Source organism: Wasmannia auropunctata, unplaced genomic scaffold (genome assembly GCF_000956235.1).
Source record: "Wasmannia auropunctata unplaced genomic scaffold, wasmannia.A_1.0 LD336032.1, whole genome shotgun sequence".
NCBI lineage: Eukaryota > Metazoa > Arthropoda > Insecta > Hymenoptera > Formicidae > Wasmannia > Wasmannia auropunctata.
In genome coordinates, this window is record NW_012026858.1 from 304,004 (window position 1) to 326,055 (window position 22,052).

The 22,052-nt window shown below is 35.6% G+C and overlaps 1 protein-coding gene and 1 long non-coding RNA gene across 2 annotated transcripts in view; one reads left to right on the plus strand and one right to left on the minus strand.

Moving 5' to 3' along the window:
* The window catches only part of LOC105452403, a 70,692-nt gene extending 55,818 nt beyond the window's left edge, over nucleotides 1–14,874 (minus strand). Inside the window, exons 1-2 of the long non-coding RNA XR_974728.1 lie at nucleotides 14,734–14,874; nucleotides 12,495–12,612 (exon numbers count right to left, since the gene is read on the minus strand). This is a non-coding gene — a long non-coding RNA (uncharacterized LOC105452403). The remainder of the gene's footprint in view (nucleotides 1–12,494; nucleotides 12,613–14,733) is intronic.
* A 766-nt stretch (nucleotides 14,875–15,640) lies between these two features.
* Nucleotides 15,641–21,638, plus strand: LOC105452405 (HMG box transcription factor BBX). Its single transcript, XM_011693462.1, has 8 exons — nucleotides 15,641–15,880; nucleotides 18,723–18,923; nucleotides 19,098–19,541; nucleotides 19,644–19,825; nucleotides 19,918–20,013; nucleotides 20,088–20,195; nucleotides 20,327–20,658; nucleotides 20,992–21,638. Exons 1-8 carry the CDS (start codon nucleotides 15,854–15,856, stop codon nucleotides 21,075–21,077), a joined length of 1,476 nt encoding a protein of 491 aa, XP_011691764.1. The 5' UTR covers nucleotides 15,641–15,853; the 3' UTR covers nucleotides 21,078–21,638.
* The last annotated feature ends 414 nt before the right edge of the window (nucleotides 21,639–22,052 follow it).

Sequence of the window (22,052 nt, forward strand, 5' to 3'; positions counted from 1 at the left end):
AAGTACATACGGATATTTCGATATGTTAAATACTTTTTTTTTATTTAACATTTCTTGACAAAATTTTTTGGCCGAAAATGACATTTTTTTTTCAAATGTTTGCAATTTTTATAAAAATCTATATTTTAAAATATCCGTATGTACTTCTGTAGTGCATATTATATAGTTTTTAAAAAATTTTGGTTTTTTGCTCCAGGTTCAATCGAATGGCAGATCCCCGCAACGCCGATTTGACAGTGACTACAAAAACGACGTTTAATAAAATGGCTTCAGCGTCGTCATTTTATTAAAAAAATAAATAAAAAAAATATTTTGTACTTCTAAAGACATGTATTATTAAAGCCTTAAAACGAATTTTGTATTACTTTTATTATTTTCCTAAAAAAAATTCCCAAAGTTATCTATGATTTTTAGGCGCTCAAGGTGGTGTAACTCCTTAAATATTACAAAATTTCTACAACATATGTGATATCATATATAAAACATATCTCGTTACATGTATTTGAAAATGATAGATGCTTTGTTTGCATCACTTTAACTTTATATTGTTGTATCATTAAAAATATTATAATCTAATAAATAATATGATTATATGTTACATTAATATTAAAGTATTTAAAAACTCGAGATAACTAAAACCATGTTATAAAAGATTACTATAATATAATAAAAAATATGATCCACACATTCGTAAAAAATCTATTAATGTATCGTAATTTTCAAACAATTTAATTCTTGTAGAAAATTGCTTTAGAACACATAGGAAATTTAGTTGAAAACATCAGAGAAAAAAAGCGATAAAATGTGGTTTGCGGAAACAGAGACGCTTGGGAATTAATTGTAATGCACATGAATAATTGCAACCATTTTTTCGCGTGCATGTGAGAGAATAACAGTGATATGGATTCGTACCGGAATTATATTTCCCGTGAATTATTTATTGTAATCAAGAAACAGAATCAGATACTCTAAATTTCAGAGTCTAAAGTAATAGAATTAAAATGAGTTCTATCAAGTCTTCTTTAATAAAAATTTTGGCGATAAGAAAGATGCTTAGTCTAAAATTTAACCAAAGAAAAATTTTGACAATTTTAAAGTTTAATAAATAATTCATACATATATCTAAACGTTACTTTACAAATCTATTTTCTTCTTTTTCATATGCTTTTTATTTCTCCCTTTTTCTATTGAAATATTATTATCTTGTTTGTACTTATAGATACAATGACAAATACGTTAAATTAAGTGCAATTTTTACAAAATAAAAATAAGAAATTTATATTTAAAATTAAATTTGCATTAAATTAGTTATATATATATATATATATATATATATATTAAATATTATAAATTTTTAATAACACCCTAAACAAAAAAAAATGCCTGCATTTAATAAAAATTCATATTAGTCACTTCTTGATGTAATATTATGTATTTATATACATATAAAATTTTATATAACATATTTTTTATTACATATAAAAAAATATATGCAATACAACATGCTAGTATAACTTTTATAATAGTATTTGCTAACAGTGATCGTCAGCTATCATTGATCTCTGAATGCCACAGTTGAATTAAAAAGACCTATACATTTCTATCAATATTTTCTCTCTTATTATCGATAATAAATGCAATATGTAGAAATCGTGATGTATGCAAATGTTTTGTAAAGTGATGTAATTATATTATATCAATTTCCGTAATTGGGAGTTATTATCTACTGCAGATTGCTAATAAAACCATAAGCAAAGCAAACATAACAGATATGTTTGCTATCATATTAATTATTGTATAGTAATAGAGAAATAATCTCTCCCTCTCTCTATCTCTCTCTACTGTTTGTTACGACACATACACAAAACAAATAAACCGCGTGTTTTCTCTCTCTCTCTCTCTCTCTCTCTCTCTCCCCCTCCCCCCTTAATAAACTAGCATGCTATTTCGTACGATCATAAATTAATCTTATTGATCGATTATTCATATGTAAACTTTCCATTCGTGAATTAAAATTATGTAACATGTTATTATAGTAGAAGTACGGATTGAACGAATTCCCTAGCGAGAAATAAAAATTGCATGGCTATAAAAGCACACGCATGAAATTTAATAACACGTTTCACTAAATCAGCAACGAAAAATCGACTTTGTATTAAAAAAAGAGAAAAAGAGAAACTATCAGAGCGAAATAATATGGAAATAAGCGGTGAACATCAGTAGATAAATTTTCCTGGCGCACCTGTTTGACGCGACATAAATTCATTCGGTATAAACGCGGCGAAAAATATCGCCGCGTCGGGCGAAACGCCGACTTTAGTTACGAAAATGTTAGTTTTCAGATTTAATAAACGTCCCTCTATTCTCTCTGCCGCTACGTAGTTCCCTTTGTTCATAAATATTCTGTTATAAAAAAAAGGATGAGAATATGAAGTATTGAGCGCCACCGATAAATAAATAACAGGATATTTTAAGAAAAATATGATGCATTAATGTTCAGCTGTATAGATCGTTAATCAACATCACCTCAAGAATTAAGTCTAACAAATTAATCAATTCAATTCGTATAAATGGTTAAATTTTTAAAATCAATTTAAAAAGATTTTTAATTTTTAATTTAATTTAAATTTAAATTTAACTTAAGTTAATTTTTTAATTAAATCGTATTATGTTATGATTGCAAAGTAATATACATATATGCGTATGTACACTTAGCAAGAAAAATATGAAAGAATTTATTCAAATAATGGGCGTAAGAGTCAAATTTGGCCAATGCTGAATGTTGGTTACCCAATAATATTCTTAATTTTTGAATTTTTGAATTTTAGCTATCGTAAACTGTGCCGATTACTGGTTTTTAAGAATGCAAGTTTTTTTTACAGTATTTAAGATGCTTGTAGTATCATCGTCGAATTGGCGATTAATTTAATTTGTTAATATTTCAGCTTTATGATTACGTTCTTAAAAACCGACAGTAATCGAAGCGCAGTTTACAATAGCTGAGATTTAAAGATTTAGAAATTAAAAATATTATTGGGCAATCAACATATTCTCGCCTTGACCGAATTTGGCTCTTTCACCTTTATTATTTGTTTTATATGTATATCGGCCTTGTTTGAAATTATTATAATTTATTCAAGTTTACAGTTAAAAGTGTTGTGAAATTATTTATACTACTAATATTATTGTTATTATTAATAAATTAAGTATATTTCTTAGTATTGCGGTAATCAAAATAGAAAAGAATATTACAGTTATAAGTAATTATTATATACATTACTATTTTGATAATATTATAACACAACACGCTTATTATACTATCACAGTAGAAAAGTCATAAATATGTAATTGCATTAACGATTATGTATTTATGATATTATAAGTTATGACAACAGTGCCATTAATATCACATGATAATGTGTATGTTAGAAATCAATTATATATCACATTCTCATATTGAATAAGAGAGAACTATACCGCATTAGCGACTAATTACCGCATCAGATTCCAATATATTGTACTATACGAGAGTACACTTCGCTCCAATACATTTCCATTATCACCCATTATCATGCAACAAATGCAAGATAAGAGAAAAATTACATCAAAGTACATAGCATTATTAATGTAAAATAATTATGAAAAGCAATCAGAAAGCAGAGGACAAGAAAATTGTAGTTACACTAATTTCGTAATATCTGAATATTACTCTGTAATTTTCATTAGTAACATACAATGAAATATACAATGACACACAATATTATACTACCTGTAATGCTTTTTGCAATTTTAAGCGTTACATAACATTTGTACACACGTCACAATAATTGTCTATGATTGTTTTTTTTTTCCAAATCAAGACATAGTTTAGTTTAAAAAAGAATGAAAAATTAAAAAAATATAGAATTTGATTTAAATGAAAGTTAAAATATTTAAGTAATGGCTAGTTTAAGTAACGAGTTAATTAAATGTGCTAATCATTATTTGCTGATATTTATTACAACTGTTATTTGACATTTAATACGAGTTTTTTTAATTTATATATTTTTATCTTAATAACATAAACACTGGTTATTATTTCTTTTTTTCGCTAATACCTCAAGACATTTTTGCGCGAGAAGAAAGTCGCGTCATTTCCGGTCATAAATTAAAGTCTGCCTCTGTCGTAAACGATAATTGCAACCCTGCTGGACAGCAAATTAAACGAGTGCGGGGACAATGAGAGTAGCGCACAAAGGCGACTCAGTACTATACCGCCGTGAGTGAAGAGAGCGACGACGAACGAACGTGACTTCTAACTAGAGGAACATAAAGCGAAAAGTTAAAAAGACGAAACAACCGCTGAGAGTGGTGACCAGCACTGACGTGCAATTCACAATTGCACGATGAAAGTTCTCTTGGTACGAAGTATCGTCGGTCTCTTCGATAAAACCGAAGAAATAAACGTAATGTGCACAAAATATATACAGGCAATCATACATTTCTGTTTCATCATGTGACGAAGGCGAGTATAATAAAAACATACTACAGGAAAGTAAAAAGTTAGTTTGTCGCTGCAAATAATAAGCTTTTTTTTATGAAACGATTACCAAAAATATTTTTTTTCTTTGTAATTTTGGATAATCAATCAGTAAATGATATTTTTCAGAGAGCAAAATATTATTTTACAGTGACTTTATGTAGGAAATCATTACATGTTACTTATATATGTAAACTGTAATCAGTGATCTTATTAAATCTATACTGATTGCGGTTTAGCAATATTTAGAATGCACTTGTATCCAACATTTCAAGTTCGAGATACACTGCCTCGAGTATCTCTAACATTGCGATAAGTTTTACGAAATCAGAATTACGATTGACTGAGAAATCAATCATTCCTTCCGTGAAATTACACGTACTTTCCGCTTTGCATTTTGAGATCAAAATTACTCGTGTGAAATGGAGCGCAATAAAAGATATTCGAATTTGGGCACGCGAATATCAATCACGAATCAAGTAAATGTCAATTGGAGCAATATGTATCTAATTTATAAAAGAGAAAACTGAGAGATTTTTGTATATTTTAAACGAATTTTATTACGAAAGGGTCACTGATTCTTTTGTATAAATATTTCTTGATATTATAGTGATTAATATTTCATTCGAAAATGCATATTTCTAATGAAAGATTTGTTGACACAGGTGATGAAATTTTACGATTATTGTTCATAAATTGTTCATTAAATTTACAAAAAAAAAATTACATCACAAGATGCAATAATTTGCACGGATAATAGTTCCTCGCTTTTTTGCGACGCTTAATAGAATTTCATTATTTAAAAGTTTTCTTAATATTAATCTTTGATATACTTCCATTTAATCGCACTGTAACTTTCTAATAATCTTATTGTAAATATGCTAATAATATTGAAGAGAAGTTGCTCTATATGCTTCCATCAATTCCTATCTCCATTGTTAACACTAGGTTTGCATTTGCTACCTATTTGCATAAATTTCTATATTAATTACTCTCTCCCCGAAAACCCATGTATCTAATCATTATCGTATTTGATTTAACCAATCTCGCAACCGTTGTTTACATTTTGACCGAAAATTTGCGCATGAGTAACAGATATGTTGAATTATTTGTATTATTTAATAAATTATAAAACGAGTTTTTCAACAATTATCCATATATGTGTTAGAAATGAAACGTATATAACGTTTAGAAGTGTTTAATTTTCTAGAATTTGTTTTAAGAGGAATCAAAATTTTTTTCTCGCAGTTCCTTAATTCTTCACGTCACTTCATTAAATTTATTGACAATTGCAAAGAATTTTATTAACATCAAATTCCAAGCAGACTTTTTTACCGTTCCAAAACTTAGCCAAATTATTAAATCTTTAATTTTAAGTCATAATGGACTGAGTTATTTCTCGATCCGATAAAGGCTAGCGTCTTATAGGTTTTTGAAAGACAGCCTTAGAATAATAAGACAGTACTTATATAGGTATTCTCTTATTGTTCGAAGAATCGATCGTATCTCGTAGCGACGCTTATCGAGATTACTTAAGCCCAGTAAATTAGCCTGCCACGTTTCTGTCCCCGGCAGCACCCTTATTTGCGTAGCACCGTCCCTCGAATTCGATAGAATGCCGATGTTGGTATAAGTTATGACAAAGGAGAGACTTATCGTAAAAGAAGGATTATGCAATAAGGCCGGTGCGGCAGAATATTCTTCTGTGTGAAAGAGATCTCGCAGAAAATTGACGAGAGTGAGGTGTGCTTTATTATGCGCAGTCCTCCTTTATAGATCCGTTCTTATAGATATCGCACCATTCCCTCGTGGTAGTTAATTAGCTTTATAATTAATTCTTTTATTCTCAGTGATGGGATTACGCTTCGGATAAAATGTGCTCATTAAGACGACAATTGTGTAACACGTTTAACATTTTGGAAATGCTATTGTGTTCGAAAAACACAATAGATACTTTCATGATTATTAACGTAAAGTCAGGATAGTAGAGTAAAATGCATTATTAACAGTACTCCATAAATTGATATTAATATTTCGAAATGAGAACAGAACTATTTTGTGAGATAAAAGCGGGAAGGAAGGAAATGTCGGTACAAAATGCATCCCCATCGTTTCGGGAGCTATTAGTGTTTTGTTCTGTATTAATCTCGGTGCGTAAGTGCATTTATTCCTTTGTTTGATTATCAGAGGAAAAATATCAATCTCAAGGAAATCACATTTTATATTTCTACATTTCTTAATCGGGTAGTTCTTACCTATATAAAAAGAATGTATAATAAAAATGTATAAGGAATGTATAAATTTAAAAGTTAAATTTATAAATTTCTATTTTCAATAAATGCCTTACTAATAAAATTTGGATATATAGGATTATTATGACATACTGTTTTGCCATAAATTATTCTTACGATTATTCACATTGGATTCTGAAAAACTTTTTAAATTGATTTCTCAATTTTGATACGCAAATTAAGTTTCTTTTTTTATAAAATAAAAATTGTGTAATTAATATTTCAGACATAACTTTATATAAAAATTTACACAAAACAGAATATTATTTCAAGTCTTTTGTTATAAGAAAACATCACTAACAAAACATTCCCATCGTTCCGTGTTATACGAATTAGCGTGACACCCAGATATGTAATAGCCCATAAAAATAATGACCGTTTGATTGCAGAAATAATTGCGTAATTGCACGTTGCACGTTGAAGCATATATAACGAATCGGGTCAAACAAATCGGGTCACATTTTTTATCTACCTCGATAACTCGAGAAAAAAAAGAGCAGTTCTCGTAGACAAGAAATGAAAAGAAAACGGAGTTCACGATGTATCTCAAAGCAATGAAACAGTTTTTCGATCGCGTGCATCCGTCCGTAATAGCTAACCGATCAAGAAGATAGTATCAGAGGCATAATCTTTTGCATCCTCCGAGAAGCAATGATGCGCGTAAATTTAATTAAATTTACTCCGAAAAGCAGAGTATTTAGCTCGACAAAGCAAACAAATAGCTGAAGAAGTAAATGACGTAGTAATTTGGTCTTCATACCGTATTCGGCAATCCAATTTTAACGTATAATATTCCACATAATTATAAATTCTCGTTAGTCTATTCGGCAATCTAATTTTAATGCATAATGTTCCACATAATTATAAATTCTCGTTAATCCGTTGATATTATTTCTCAATTTGCGAGATACTTATTTACAAAGATCTCATCAATCACAGAATAGTATTTTCGCTTAAACGATTTATATAAATGACTTGACAATAAATATAAGAATTAGATCATTTAAAATCATAAAATTCTTGGGGGGAAAATACGAGAGGATAATAAATATAAAAATTAGATCATTTAAAATCATAAAATTCTTGGGAGAAAAATGCGAAAGATGGATACATTATACTCGTCGATTAACTAATTGTAAGATATCTTTACGCGACGTAATATTATTTTTTGCGACGAAGATGTTAGATTTCTGCGATAAAGGAGCAATGGTTCGTCATGACTAAAACTGCATGGCTGATTTTCTAAACGGAATATGAAAGTACAAAGAATATGAAATTCGCTAATTTATTATTTAACTTTTAAAAGGTAGCGCGCAATCTTAATACTCAAAAGCTTTCGTAAATATAGCTATACATAAGTAAATGCAAATTTTTGCCGTTAAAATTTGGAAAAGTTTACGTCCAAGCGAACCGGAATTAACCGGAATATTCATTTGATTTGCATTCGATTGTTCACGAGATACTTAGTTTTCTCAAAGAGACTGTAAAATAATTTTACTTTCACGATCTCGTGCCAAAGCTCTTTCTTTGTGCATCACAGAAGAAAAAAATATTTCAAAGATCAAAGATATTTCTATTTTAAACAGATATCTCTATCTTCGATAGACGTATCTATAGAAATGAATATGAAAAGATAATTAAAGATAAAGCATTTTTAATTTAACATCACTAAATTTCGATAAATTTGTTGTCGACAATTCATATATATACAATACATGAATATATATCGACCTGTTTCTTACATTATAACTATAAAAATAACTATTCTCTAATATGTTTATTTTGCCAGACAATTTTCTGGTTTTAAAAATGTAACAAGAAATATAATTTTCTATGTGTTTAAATGAAATGCAATCCTTTTGTAAAATGAGAGTCGCACAAACTAAGTTTACGTCGAGACAGATTGTAATTTGCGCTAATTAAACAAACGTATGAAAGTCAAGAAACTGACATTAAATGCGCACTGTTCGTCCCATAATTATATATACCGCGACTGTAAACGTTTGTTCAAGCAAACGGAATCACTTGCTTCATAAAGTATAATTCCAGTTCTGTGCGCGATAATTCACTGTATGAAAGCGACCTTCTTCAATTGAAATTCAAGCACGTTGAAAACTCGACGCAAAGTTACGAGTCATAACGATTAGGTTTCCGAGGAGAGCGTCGTCGTCTCCTCTTTAAGAAACCGCTCAAGGAATGTGTCAAAACCGGGCATTATGTGCGACCGAGGCGCATTCTCGACGTGCACCACCGCATCTTGGAAAGTTCCGCCGTTTTCGAGATAAGTACGAGAAGAACGCGCTCGCTTGTGCTGGCGGTCCAGAATGACTTTATTAGTTCATGAAGACGACTGTTAAAGTTGATTAACGCTAAATCTCCGGATTGTGCTAAACTTGCGCGTCCTCGTTTCCACACTCCGCGCAAATCGCATAAACCATTCTCCCACGAGAGAAGAAGAGTGCAACGTGGCGACGAGAAACTGCTAAAGTCCATTTTAAACGAATTGCAATTCACATCAAGTCTGAAATTATATATTTTATATATTTATAATAATTCCATATGTCGAATATTTCTATATGTGTGTATTCTGATTCTTCAAATGTTTTTTGCATAGGTTGAGTATAAAGTCATAAATAGATTTCGTTCACGAATTGCCTTTATTATCACGAATTATCTGATATAAATTCAAGATCGTTTAGAACGTAATGTGAAATTTTAATTTATGACAAGCCAAAGTTATATTTTTTAGCATCACTTAATATTGATTGACAAGAAATTGCTGAATAAAACGACTGTTTTGATTGCCACTATTTAAAAATGCCAAACATTAACATTTATATGATTGAATCATTAATCCTATATAAAACGCAATTTAATTAAAAGTTAAAGTTTAATATTATCAAATAATTAATCAATATCACTTTATGCGTGTTACGACCAAACGATTAAGTACCGTGTAAAAGGTCGCTTTTAATTAAATCTGATGATTGTCAGACATAATGGGAGAACACAATTTTCATTTAAAACTCTAATACATTCCATTAGATTATTTCGCGATACGCCAATGAATCTCTATCACAATTCTCGAGCGCATGAAACATAATATTATTTAATAATACAATATAAAAGAATTTATAGTGTACACATGAAATTAATTCGAAATTTCAATTTACAAAAGAGAGCGTGTAAAAATACTTTTGATTGCCAAAGTAAGTTTTCCATATGACTCTCCTCTGACACCGAATTACTCTTGAAATGAAGAGAAAAATGTTCACGTAGGACGACAAAATCACTTTTTACGCCGAACTTCTCCCGGGAAATCTGACAAAGTCATGATTATAATTTATCATTCCTTTTGTCCCTGATCCTACATTATATTTTCTCGTACATACTGGGTATCCCAGTTTCACGTACGCTTCTTTTCATATATACGAACAACTTGGAGTAAATTTTTTCTCGAGGAAAAATGAAAAGGCCAATTTATTCTCATTCACATCTTTAAATATATGCATAACTGAGGTCTCAAGTTGAAATTCTAAAAGCGAGAGACTTACTTGGAAACTTTTCGAAATAAAAAAATAATTTAATTACAGTTAAAGGAAGAATCAGATTTTCTTTTATCTATTCGCAGATTTTTAAAATTTAATTCTCTCAAAAATGCAAAATATTTAATTCAACAACCACTTGTTTCGCTAGAATTTTTATTAAGGAATAGCTGCGAATATAGTTACTGGAAATCTCAAATACCGTATATATCCCGCGAGTAAAAATGCAATTTGGTTATCGAGGTCAAACTTGATTATCGTCGGAATAAATCTCAGAAGAGACTGGTCGGCGAGACGGACAAAACGTGCTCGTAAATCAAAAGAGGGAAGGACGCCGCGGGTCTTAAGCCAATTGGAATTGCGTAAATGAGTTATAATATTGTTGTTCGCACATCAGCCACGTGTGTTTTCCTTCCATGAGCTTTTGATCGAATCTCTCTCGGCACCCCGCGTCTCGATTCGTCGTATCACAAATAAAGATAAATCTAATTCGACAGTGAAAAGGATTTCGGCCTGTCGTCGCCCTCACCTTAGGCTGGTGTCTTCCTAAATGATTAGACGACCTAAAAGTCAATTGCTTCGTAAGACAGAGCAAGTTAGGGCTCGATGTGAGCTGTTGAGTAAAATAGAAATAAGATAGAGATAGTTGAAAATAATTGATGTTAAATGCGCGCAATGCAGGATTAAAGTTCGGATGAAAATTCGATATAAGACGCGTATACGCAAATATACAATTTTTAGAGAAATAATAAAGATATGAAATGCAATATAAGTATTAAAAGTATCGTGAAAGCAGAAGCTTTAACGTAAGATAATCGCACGTTATTTTCTAATCAAAAGTAGGTCTTTTATAAAAAGAAATATAGATAAACGACAAAGATTATTACAAATAAACTTTCGAGCAAACTTAAAAAAAAAATCTGATAAAAAGTAGATCTTCGAGTCATTCGGAAAATCGAAAAATCATTCAGCCGGATCAAAGGCATGCAGATCATAGCTCGAGGATCGCTATGGGACATAGCGGCTTCCGCAACTATTCGGAGCTAGAGATTGACTTTTATATGAGTTTACATCGTACCGGGAGGACAGGGGAGAAGAGTGCATAAACGGTACAAAGGACAACACGTAAATTAAATTCCGCAGCATTCCGGGAAAGATACAAAACTTGTCGCGAATTTGATGTTGGATCGTCAAAAAAGCTTAAGTAGTAATTTGATAAGTTTTATCTAATAAGTTATATCTGATAGATATAACGTATAAATTTCACAAATTTACAATAATCATAAATATATTAATTACAAATTTAATATTTTAGATTAATTTTTGCTACATTTTATTTGTATTTTAATTCGTCCTGGATTTATAAAATAATGGATGAAAGCAATCGACTTTTATTTAATATAAAAAATTGTCTTATTAATATAAAATATAATAATAATACGAGAGAGACAGAGAGAGAGAGAGAGAGAGAAATATTATTTTATATGTAATTTGATGTATATTAATTTTCCTTTCGCTTCTGATAGTAAATGAAAAGATATTATCTATATGCAGATAAATGTACGTAGATAATATCTTATCGCAACTGTCAGAAACTACAAATTTATCATTAATCATGACTATATTAATTAGAAATTTAATATTTTTTTAGATCTATTTTTGTAACTATAACATTTACATTAATTTTAATTTGTCCTGGATTTATAAAATAATGAATAAGAGCAATTTATTTTTAACTAATATAAAAAATTATCTTGTTTTAATATAAAAAATGAGTGATATTTTATACATAATTCAATATATATTATTTTCTTTTTGCTTTTTGACAGTAAATAAAAAGATAGATGTTATCTATACGCGCTACATAAATATAAACAGATAATATCTTTTATCACAAATTGTAGTAGAAGTGAAAAAAAATTTTAATTCATCTCTGTTTTTGCTGTTAGACGCTGACTTCAATAATGTCATAAATATAATAAAATAATTTTTTCATCTGGAGATTTTTTCTCTCTTCATATAGAATTATCGCAAATAAAATATAAAAATCTCATAAAGGAGTAAACAGATTTCAGACTATGTCGAAGACATTTTAACAAATTTCTTGTCCTCAATTATTATTTTAAAATCACGACTCACCGCACCGTCGAAATTCTACTGTGGGATTCGCTGCGGGACCGCCACGACACGCGGCTACTGCGCTTTCGCCAAGATTCCGGCAAAATAAATGGCTCGATTCCACCAAGTTATACAGGATCTGTAAAAGACAAAATTATAATTTCAAATAAAATTATTAATTTCAAATAAATTTTGCTTTGAAACGTCGTGCGCCTCTTTCGCAAAATAGATTCGTCGCCAAAGAGCAGAGACGACGATTTATGTAGTATAGCGCGATCGAATAAGTATAATATACCGGAATCGTACAAAACCATCGAGGAAAATGGTTTTCCGAGGACGTTGGGAAGAGAGATCTCCCGATTTATATATATTTGTACGCGCGGAAAGAAAATCCTCTTTCCCCCGGGTTGCACGCATACCTCATTCCAATCCGCGCGCAAATCCACGGCGAATACACCGGGAATGACAACGAGATCTCGATATTATGTAAGACCAGTTTGCAAAACCGTACGCACATCGTTCGACGCGACTGTCGAGAAGCCGCGAAATGGATTTCGTCGACTCGAGTTCGAATGCGGACAGTTCTCAGTCTCCCCGCGAGCGGCGCCACGAACAATACCGAGCGCTCCGGACGTGACTCCGAAGTGCAGTCGATCACAAGATAATCGGGACATTCCTATCTTATCGACTATCGCTTGCTCGATAAATTCCACGGCGACACTTCGATAAACATTTTCCTGTATGTATATAAGTTATATCTATATTAGATATCATGAGAGACAATGAAATGAATTATTTTCACACATTGAATATTATTTTCTATCAAATATCTTTGACAAAAAACCATTTTTTGCCGTAAAAAATACTACTTATTGTTTCTTTTGCCTGCGTATATAGCGTATATAATTATGCATACGTTCGTCTGCGCACGTAAAGTTGTTTCAGGACGCGACTGAAATTATGACGGAGTGAATATTATCAACAATGGAAGCATATATGTAGACATAAACGTATTATCGCGAATGACAATCGGACGGAGCGTAATCGCGTGAGTGGAAACAAGCTCAAATGTTTGTAATATAGTTCGTGCCTCGCTATCTACACATATGTGGCAAACAGAATGTAAATAACGTACGGAGGGAATTGTATATACGTGTCGCGCTCGAACAGAGAGATGTCCAAGAAAAAGAAAACATGTGACATTATATTAATATTCATGGCCGCACATCGTGTGTGGCGTGGGTGTGCAGTGTATGAAAAATAAGCACGTGGAACATACAAAAACTGATATCCTTTTTTTATTACATACCATGTATATTTGCATCGCGCTCGAATAACACAACGGGAGACAAAATTAATAAGTTGCACAAGCAAAACAAAAAGTCATGCTGACATCAAAATGGTGTCAAAATGGCTCCAAAGTGATTCTTAAAAGTCACTTTTCGGTCACGATTCATTTTAACGCCATTTTAACGTTGCATCGTGACTCTAACGTTATTCTGCTTTTGTGTGCTGTAGTTTTCGTCGTTTGCGTGATTATATCGGAGATTTCTTTATTTCAACACGTGCGCGCTATCGTAATATGATCAGAGCTGAGCATAATAATTACATATTTAAACAAATGTTGAGGATTTGCGAAAGAGTACTAAGATGTATCTTCTGTAAAATATATGATATCCTTAATTAATTCGTAACGCGAGACTTTGGAGGAAATTGGATAGTATATAGTGTGTATAAAACAGAAAACAAGTTCGCACGGCGAATTATCCCGTCGCTATCGTCATTATCGTCGTTGACCTGCGCTAAAAGGCACAAAAATACAATGTTTTTTGTGAACGATATATATTTTTAACTTTTTATTTTTAAATGTTACACCCGACGCGCACAGCACAGCAGCCGCGGCGATCAGCGACGGTATACGGCCTCCATTAATCTCGAACCTTGCTCTTTATCCTGAGACAATAAAAGGCACGTATAAGTGCGTGACGCGCGTGACGCGTATATATATTTTATATATACACATTTCTTTCGTCACGCGAGATTATCGATCTACCATTAATGCCCCCCTCCCCCTCCGCCGAGTCAACGCAATTATAAAGCTCGTCTATAAGCCTAATCTGTTTCGCACGAAGCCAATTTTCCCGGAATATCTGAGCTCTGTGCTCGTCGAGAACGCAGATAACACGATATACATTCTTCGAAGAAACAAAGAAAGAGAGATAGAGAGCGAGATGGAGAAATAGATAATATATGTATATACCTATATTATACGTTCTATGTACGCTTTGTATATCCGACTTTTCCTCGAGAACATCCGAAAAAAAATTAATGATTCATCCATTTGCTCCTAGCAACTCCCCTCCCTCCGCCCCTCCTCAAACGACTAAATTTACCGAACGGGGCGGGCGAGCAGCGGCGACGGCGGTGGCGGCGGCTCTAAATTTGACAATCATCCGAACGACAGCTGTTGCGTCGACGCTGCGCACGGCGATCAGCTGTTGCGGCGTGGCGCGCGCGCACACCGGGGCTTAGGGACTTTCGCGGGGACGCGGGTGCGCGTGCGCGCGCCGGCCTGCGGCGCGCGACAATTCGAAGGGCCTCCGCGATGCGATGCGCAAGATGTCCCCAGAGATGCCGGAAACGCTGTTAACCGCGAATCCGCGAAATCGCTCGCGCGACGAACCGCGGGTGGGACGAGGACGAGGACGCGCGAATCTGCCGTGGCGAGACAGAACCGCGGCCACGCGACGTTTCATTGAAGAAGAAGAGCCCGTCGGCAAGGATCGGCCGGGGCGAACTCCGCGCGTTTCAGTCCGCCGACGGACGATCGCGCGGCGCGGACGCACGTGACGTTTTCGTTACGTGTCGCGTCGTTCGCGTTTGCCCGAAACGCTGCGGCCGGAAGCGAGCGAGAGAGGCTGCTTGCCCGCGGAGGTAACGCGAGCCGAGGAGAGTCGCGGGCGCGCTGCAGCGGGTGAAGCCGATCGGGGCGAGACTGTACGAGGGTAATGAGAGAGGAAAAGGAAGAGAGGGAGATCAGCGCGGAGCGAACGAACGTCACACGCAGTGTTGTATCCAGCTACGAGAATTTTCTCTCCTCACGTGGGCCGAGTGCAGCCCGTGTGTCAAGCGTGCGCCGTCGGTTGGAGCGAGACGCGCGGCGGTGGAGGGGCCTGCAAGCGCTCGCGCAAGGCGCAAGAAGGACGGAGGAGCGAGCGAGCGAGCGAGCGAGCGACAGACAGACAGCGATCAGCAGCGGGCAAGTCGACGAGCGGCTCGGAACGGCCAGTGTAGAACGGGCCTTTATCTGTGCCTCGTCGCTTCGTAGCCCCTGTGTAACATGCGCCGCTGAGTTGTGAATTGTCAAGTGAAATCCAGCAATGGCTGCCAACGAGCAACAGCGTAAGGTGAGCGAGCCGCCGCGGGGACGGCGAGACGTTTTTTCCACCGGCGGAAGCGGCAACGCGGCCGCGGGTCGCATCCGTGCGGCTCTCGCGCACCGTCGATCCCACGGGACGGAACGTGCGCGCGCGGCGCGTCGCTTTTGTGTCAAAAGTCACGGCTCGATTCGCCTGTTCTTTCTCTTCGGCCGTACGAGAGAGAAGACGGATTGCACATACATACATCATACATACATACATACATGCGCACGTACGGGATGTCGTAGCGCGACGTGACGACGACGACGACGACGGACGGACGGACGTGCGACGCGACGGTGGACGACGAGAGGACGAGAAACGGCGACGTGACTCGTCACGTCGACGGGAAACGGCGCGACGATTCCCCGCGGGATAACGCGGGGCGCGGATATTAATCGGTCCCCCGCTAGCGCGCCGCATTCCCGAATAATCGCACGTCTTCATTCAAAGATCGCGCAGTCAGTCGCCGTATTTACATCGGCCAGCCGAGCAGCTGTCAGTGAGGCGCGATGAACGGTACGACGACGTCGCCGCGGCCGCGTCCCAGGATGCGCGACGAGGATCACGACGACGACGACGACGACGGCGGCGGCGGCGACGTGAGTGCCCGGTGTCCTCCGCTTGTCCGATAAGCCGAAAAAGATCCCCGTGACACCGACCCGACCTGCAGTCGCGCATTCTTGTTTTCTTATCCGTGCGCTCGGCCGAAGAAACGCGCGGGGTGAGGGGAGGGGGAGGGGGGTACCCCCGCGAGACCTCGCTGCTGCTGCTGCTGCTGCTGACGGTGCAATCGAAGCGCAGCGTAGTACAGGCCCCACAATAGAGCCGTGTTTCGACGCGAGCTGCTACGTTTACGACGCGTGACAGCTCGCGGGCGCTGCACGAATTCCCGTCGAACGGGTTGCCCGTCCGTCTGCGCCCCCGTACGCCCCCGTACCTTTTCTTCCTTTTTCTTTCCGCTTTTTCGTTTCCCTCCCCCCCCGCGGGAATTCCTCGCGGACGCTCGTGCGAGAAATCTGGCACGAGAGAGAGAGAGAGACGAGCTTTTTCCGGGGCGGTCGCATCACGATTTTGTCGTTCGACTCTCGAGCGAGTGGTGTACAACATATGTGTACAACAGTTCGCTCTTCGTTACGAGATCGACGATCCGCGGCGTCGATATCGAGACGAGAGAGAGAGAGAGAGAGAAGGAGAGACGCGACTTCCTGCGTTGAGAAATCCCACAGCGAGGGCTGCGGATTCTCACTTTCCGTCCGCACGGATCCTCCTTTCTCGTCTCCCGCGGAAGTCCCGTTTGATCCCGTTCGGGAACCTCTCGGCCTCGTACGACGTCGTCGCGCGTTAAATACGCGATAAATGTTCCCCCCTTTCTTTTTTTTTTCAACTTTGCCAGCCGCGAGACGAATCGATAGCGTTTTCGTTGAGTCGGGCGTTTAATTGCCGTTAAACGGCGCTACATCATCGGCGTACGGAAAAGAAAAAAAGCTTCGCGGTGCCTCCCTGTCACGAAACGTCATGTGTCATCGCGGATAAGCGCGACGGCGCGGCGCGGCGCGGCGCGGCGCACGACATGATTTGCACGAGAGAAGGAGCTCGCGATCGCGAGCCGCCGTGCGAGAGACACACAACGCGGATTTTTATCCGTCCGTCCTTCCACGATTGCACGACGATTGAGACTTGGCGAACGAGAAGGCTCTCGTCCGAATACCGCTCCTCGTGCCTCCGTTCACACGGGCCGCCGCTCGGACCGCCCAGCACCGTTGGGACATATGTTGCAATTACGTGCACATATACATGATCCATTTTGCGTGTTGCACAGGACTCCTGATGTGGCTTTTCCTCGCGCTGCCGCGCAGACCGAAACTTTCTCGTTTATTTTCGGCCGATTCGCATGCATATGCGCACGGCGCACCAGCGGGATCGGATCGGATCGGGGTCTGGTTCTCCAGATTCCTCGATCGGCATTTTCCCTTTCTTTTTCTTCTCTCGCGCGAGCCCGATCGGCTGAAATCGGCTAGACCATGATGTGGATCAATGCCGAGCGCAAAAGCTCTTAAGCGGGCGGGATATGTGCGAGCTCGGGGATACTGACAAGCTGTGTCACTTTAAAGGCTGTGTCACTTTAAAGGCTTCACCGACACAGCACAACATGGCTACTTATGGCTATGATGCAAAACTTGATGATACACATCATAGACATTTCCTAATGCAGGAGAAGTGGGTACGGCGCATTTTTGTTGCTTGTCCGGACTTGTCAAACGTGTTGCCTGGAGTATTCCTGGTTTAATCATGCGAATTAATGTGTTACTTAAGGATATTGGAAGTCACTGGTCAACAAAGATTTATAATACGTTACATAAATATTTCGCTGTAGTCGGAGACGAGCAAAGATGAATCGAGATTGCATGAAGACTGTTCTTTTATTTTAATAATTCTTACTGAAAAACCATATTATTATAAGCCATATTAATTTTTTCAGTGAGCCTCACTCTTTCTTCTCCTGTCTTCCCTGTTCTCTTTTCCTCTTTTTTTCTGAATAAAAAATATAAATCATATAAAAGAACAAATTATATATTTAAAAAACTATTGTAGAATACGTACACTCTGTTAAATATTTTTTTACATTCACTATTTATTTGGACACAAGTCGGATAAATGTTTATAAATCATTCTATTTAAATAAGAAAATTATATGAATTTACTGGGTTTTTCATAAATATGTAATGTACTATACAATTGATGTGTGTAAACTATTATTTAGTTATTAGATACGTTTTATGTATTTAACTATGTACATGTAATGACATAATTTATTATAAATGAGTAGGAATCGCGTGAGACCAGGGAACCAGCCCATCATGCAAGACGTCCTATGAACGCATTTCTGATTTTTTGTAAGAGGCACCGTGGTTCAGTGCGATCTGGTTTTCCGCACTTGGAAAATAGGGCAGTCACCAGGGTTTTGGGTGAATGGTGGGCAACTCTTCATCCTGATCAGAAGCGTTCCTACACAAATCTTGCACAGGAAGTAAGGATAACACATGAAAAATTAATCAGCTGATTTTTATTTTGCAGAATAATGTAAAGTTGTATTGTGTAAAAAAATAAAATAAAAATAAAATTACTTTATTCAACTATCATTAAATCTATATTAAAAGGATATGAATATCACGTAGCACAATTATTATTATTATTATTTCAGTACAAGGATGCTTTTCTAAATGCAAATCCTGACTTCAAGTGGTACAAATTACCAGCACCTCCGCTACGTACTTTAAATACTAGGCCTACCAACAAGAAGCAAGAGTCAAGTGGCGGCGTGCAGTCCACAGATAGTGTCAAATCTGAATATGAGTCTTCCGATTGTACAAAGTCAGACAGACGGGACGGACAATCAATTCAACCAGGCAAATTAGCCGATGAATCGCAGATTGGTGGACTTAGTTCTCTCTTCACTCCTCAAAAGACAGAGACGTCCGAGGAGATTAATGGTGCAGAAAGTGATTCTGTTCCACCGAAACCACCCAAAAAGAGGTACACAGAATCACCTTTCCAAAGTGACCAGAAAAGGGATTGCAAGACAGATCTCTTTGGCGAGAAGAAAAGAAAAAAAGCTGAGTCAAATAACAACGAACAGCACGAAACGGTAAGAATCGACCTTGCTTACGAAAATATAAGTTTATGAAACATTACATGATGCATTTGTTAATGCCTATGCATTATATAATCGATTAAAAATCTATTTCAGATCATAGAAGATGAGAAGGATACAATAAATTCTTTTGTAACAATGCATATACAACCAGAGGAGAATAATTTTCGTAGTGAAAGAACATGTAAAGGTTTACGTTATCAGAAATTTCTTGCTGAGCAGAATATTGGCCCCTCGGGCCAACAAAACAAACGAAGACGAACAATTGGAAGTCATGGGTAAGTATTAAAACTTTTGTCTTGAAATATATAAAATAACTAATTTTGTTATCTATATAATGTTAAAAAATACATCCCTTATTTTTTTTTAGTCATGATGAGCGTTCAAATGAAAGAAGAAATTCTATTTCGTCAAATGTTAGTGAAAAGACAGATTCCTTAAGCAGTGAAGAACATCTTGCTGAGAGGTAACATATTTATTACACTTTAGATTTTTAAAATTAATTTTTTATATGTACAAATAATCCAAAAATATATTCAGTGCTGAGGGAAAAATGGAAGCTTCTAAACCTGAAGATACAGAAACTGAAGGAGCCGAGGATCAAGTAGATTATGGACCTTGGACGGCACGTAAAAGATTTCGAGCCGAGTATGTTTTTTAGAATCATTCTCATAAATATTTATTTCTCGTCTTATTGTAGTTTACATTAAATATGTACTGTATCCGATATATCCAATGTATTATTTTATTATTAATATTTATTATAAATATTTTTATAGAGACTTTAACTTGGAAAAGAAGATCGAGGCATTACCGTCTTTGAGTTTAGAGGAATTTCAAGAAAAGAAAAAACAGCAACGTACGAAAAAAAAGAAAATTTTACAGAAATTCAATTCTTCAGCTAATAAAAAACATCAAAGTAATTCATCTTCTGGGGGCCAGACAAACGGTCAAACTCAAAGAGTTAGTACAATAAATGAAAGTTACGAGGAATTAGAAAAAGCCCATCTTGTTGGAAGCCAAAAACGGAAAGCACGGAAGCAAAGTATCACGCGGAATGCTGCGGCAATAAATTCCACCAAGCATTCTGAGGATCAAGAACAAAATAAATGTAAGTTATAAGTATTTCTCTTAATTAAACATGGTTAATTAATGTGGTTAATTGATGTCATGTATTAATATACTTTTATTTATATTGATAATTTTATTTTATGATGATAATTTTATTACACTCGAAGAAAATATATAAAAATACTTTTCTGTATAATTATCAGAATATACTGCAACATAAAATCTTATCTCTTATATTTAATTTTACATGTAATTTATGTCATTTTTTATATTGTTAATTACATAAATTAATATTAATAATCAGAACATTTTGACGCTTTATTATTCCAGTTTATATGATATATGCTTTAATTGATGTTTTGCACATTAATAGCTTGGTGTGCATCTCCAGATCTTGAAGCTCTAGCTTGTCTTGCAACGGTTGCCGCCAACAGGACAAAACTTACCAAAAATGCTTAATTGTGTAAGATCGCACTATAAAAACCAAAACTTTATTAAGTTTTCTCCATGCAATTTTCTATCACCGGGACTATTAAAACATACTTTTTCAAGTGCTGTTATAAACGATACCGTTACGGTATCAATAACATAATGATTATTGTTAATATCTTTATTGTTAATCTTTACTATTATACAAATATTAATATTACGACTGCTATTGATTATAGATTATTCCATTATTCAGTATACGAGGGACATGTTTTTTTATTTGGAATAACAGTTTTATCGAAAAGGTAAAAAGGTAAAGGATATCTTTTTTTACAGTTTATTTTGTGAAAAGTCATTTTCTACGGTTTGGAAAAGATATACTATTTTATTTATCATTCTCCTAGTTGTACATAAAATCAGTTAAGTTATCTAGTATAATTGATTATTTTAATACTAAGTATTTTATCATATACGTTACTAAGTTCGATAATATTCTTAATTATGCACTTTTTCATCTATTTCTCGTTATAATCTTTATGCGAATTCTATGAATCATATTAATGCCAACAATAAACCTATTGATTAGATAAATTGCGAAGCTGTGACGTTTATGACTATGGCGAAGATGGGATTGAATTAAATGAGTAGAACAGGATATATACAACACGCAAAAATTTGTACATTATTCTATTTTTTTACAGAAGATTTATATGTATTATTTTCTTAACTTGTTGCTTTTCTTTTTATACAAAGTCGCATAGATACGCAAATTGGCATGATTCCATTAGCTGCAAAGTGTAACACACTCGGGAAGAACTTATCCTCTCGTTATCATTTCCGATAATACATAGGAAGCGAAAATATATATTTTACTTTTTACTATTATTCTACCAGCATTCGATGTATATAGGTATAGGTGCAGTATTATATATAGATACCGAGATGTGGAATATCCTTTACGACACGGCTTGAACATCAAAAAAAGGGTATAATCAAAATATGGAT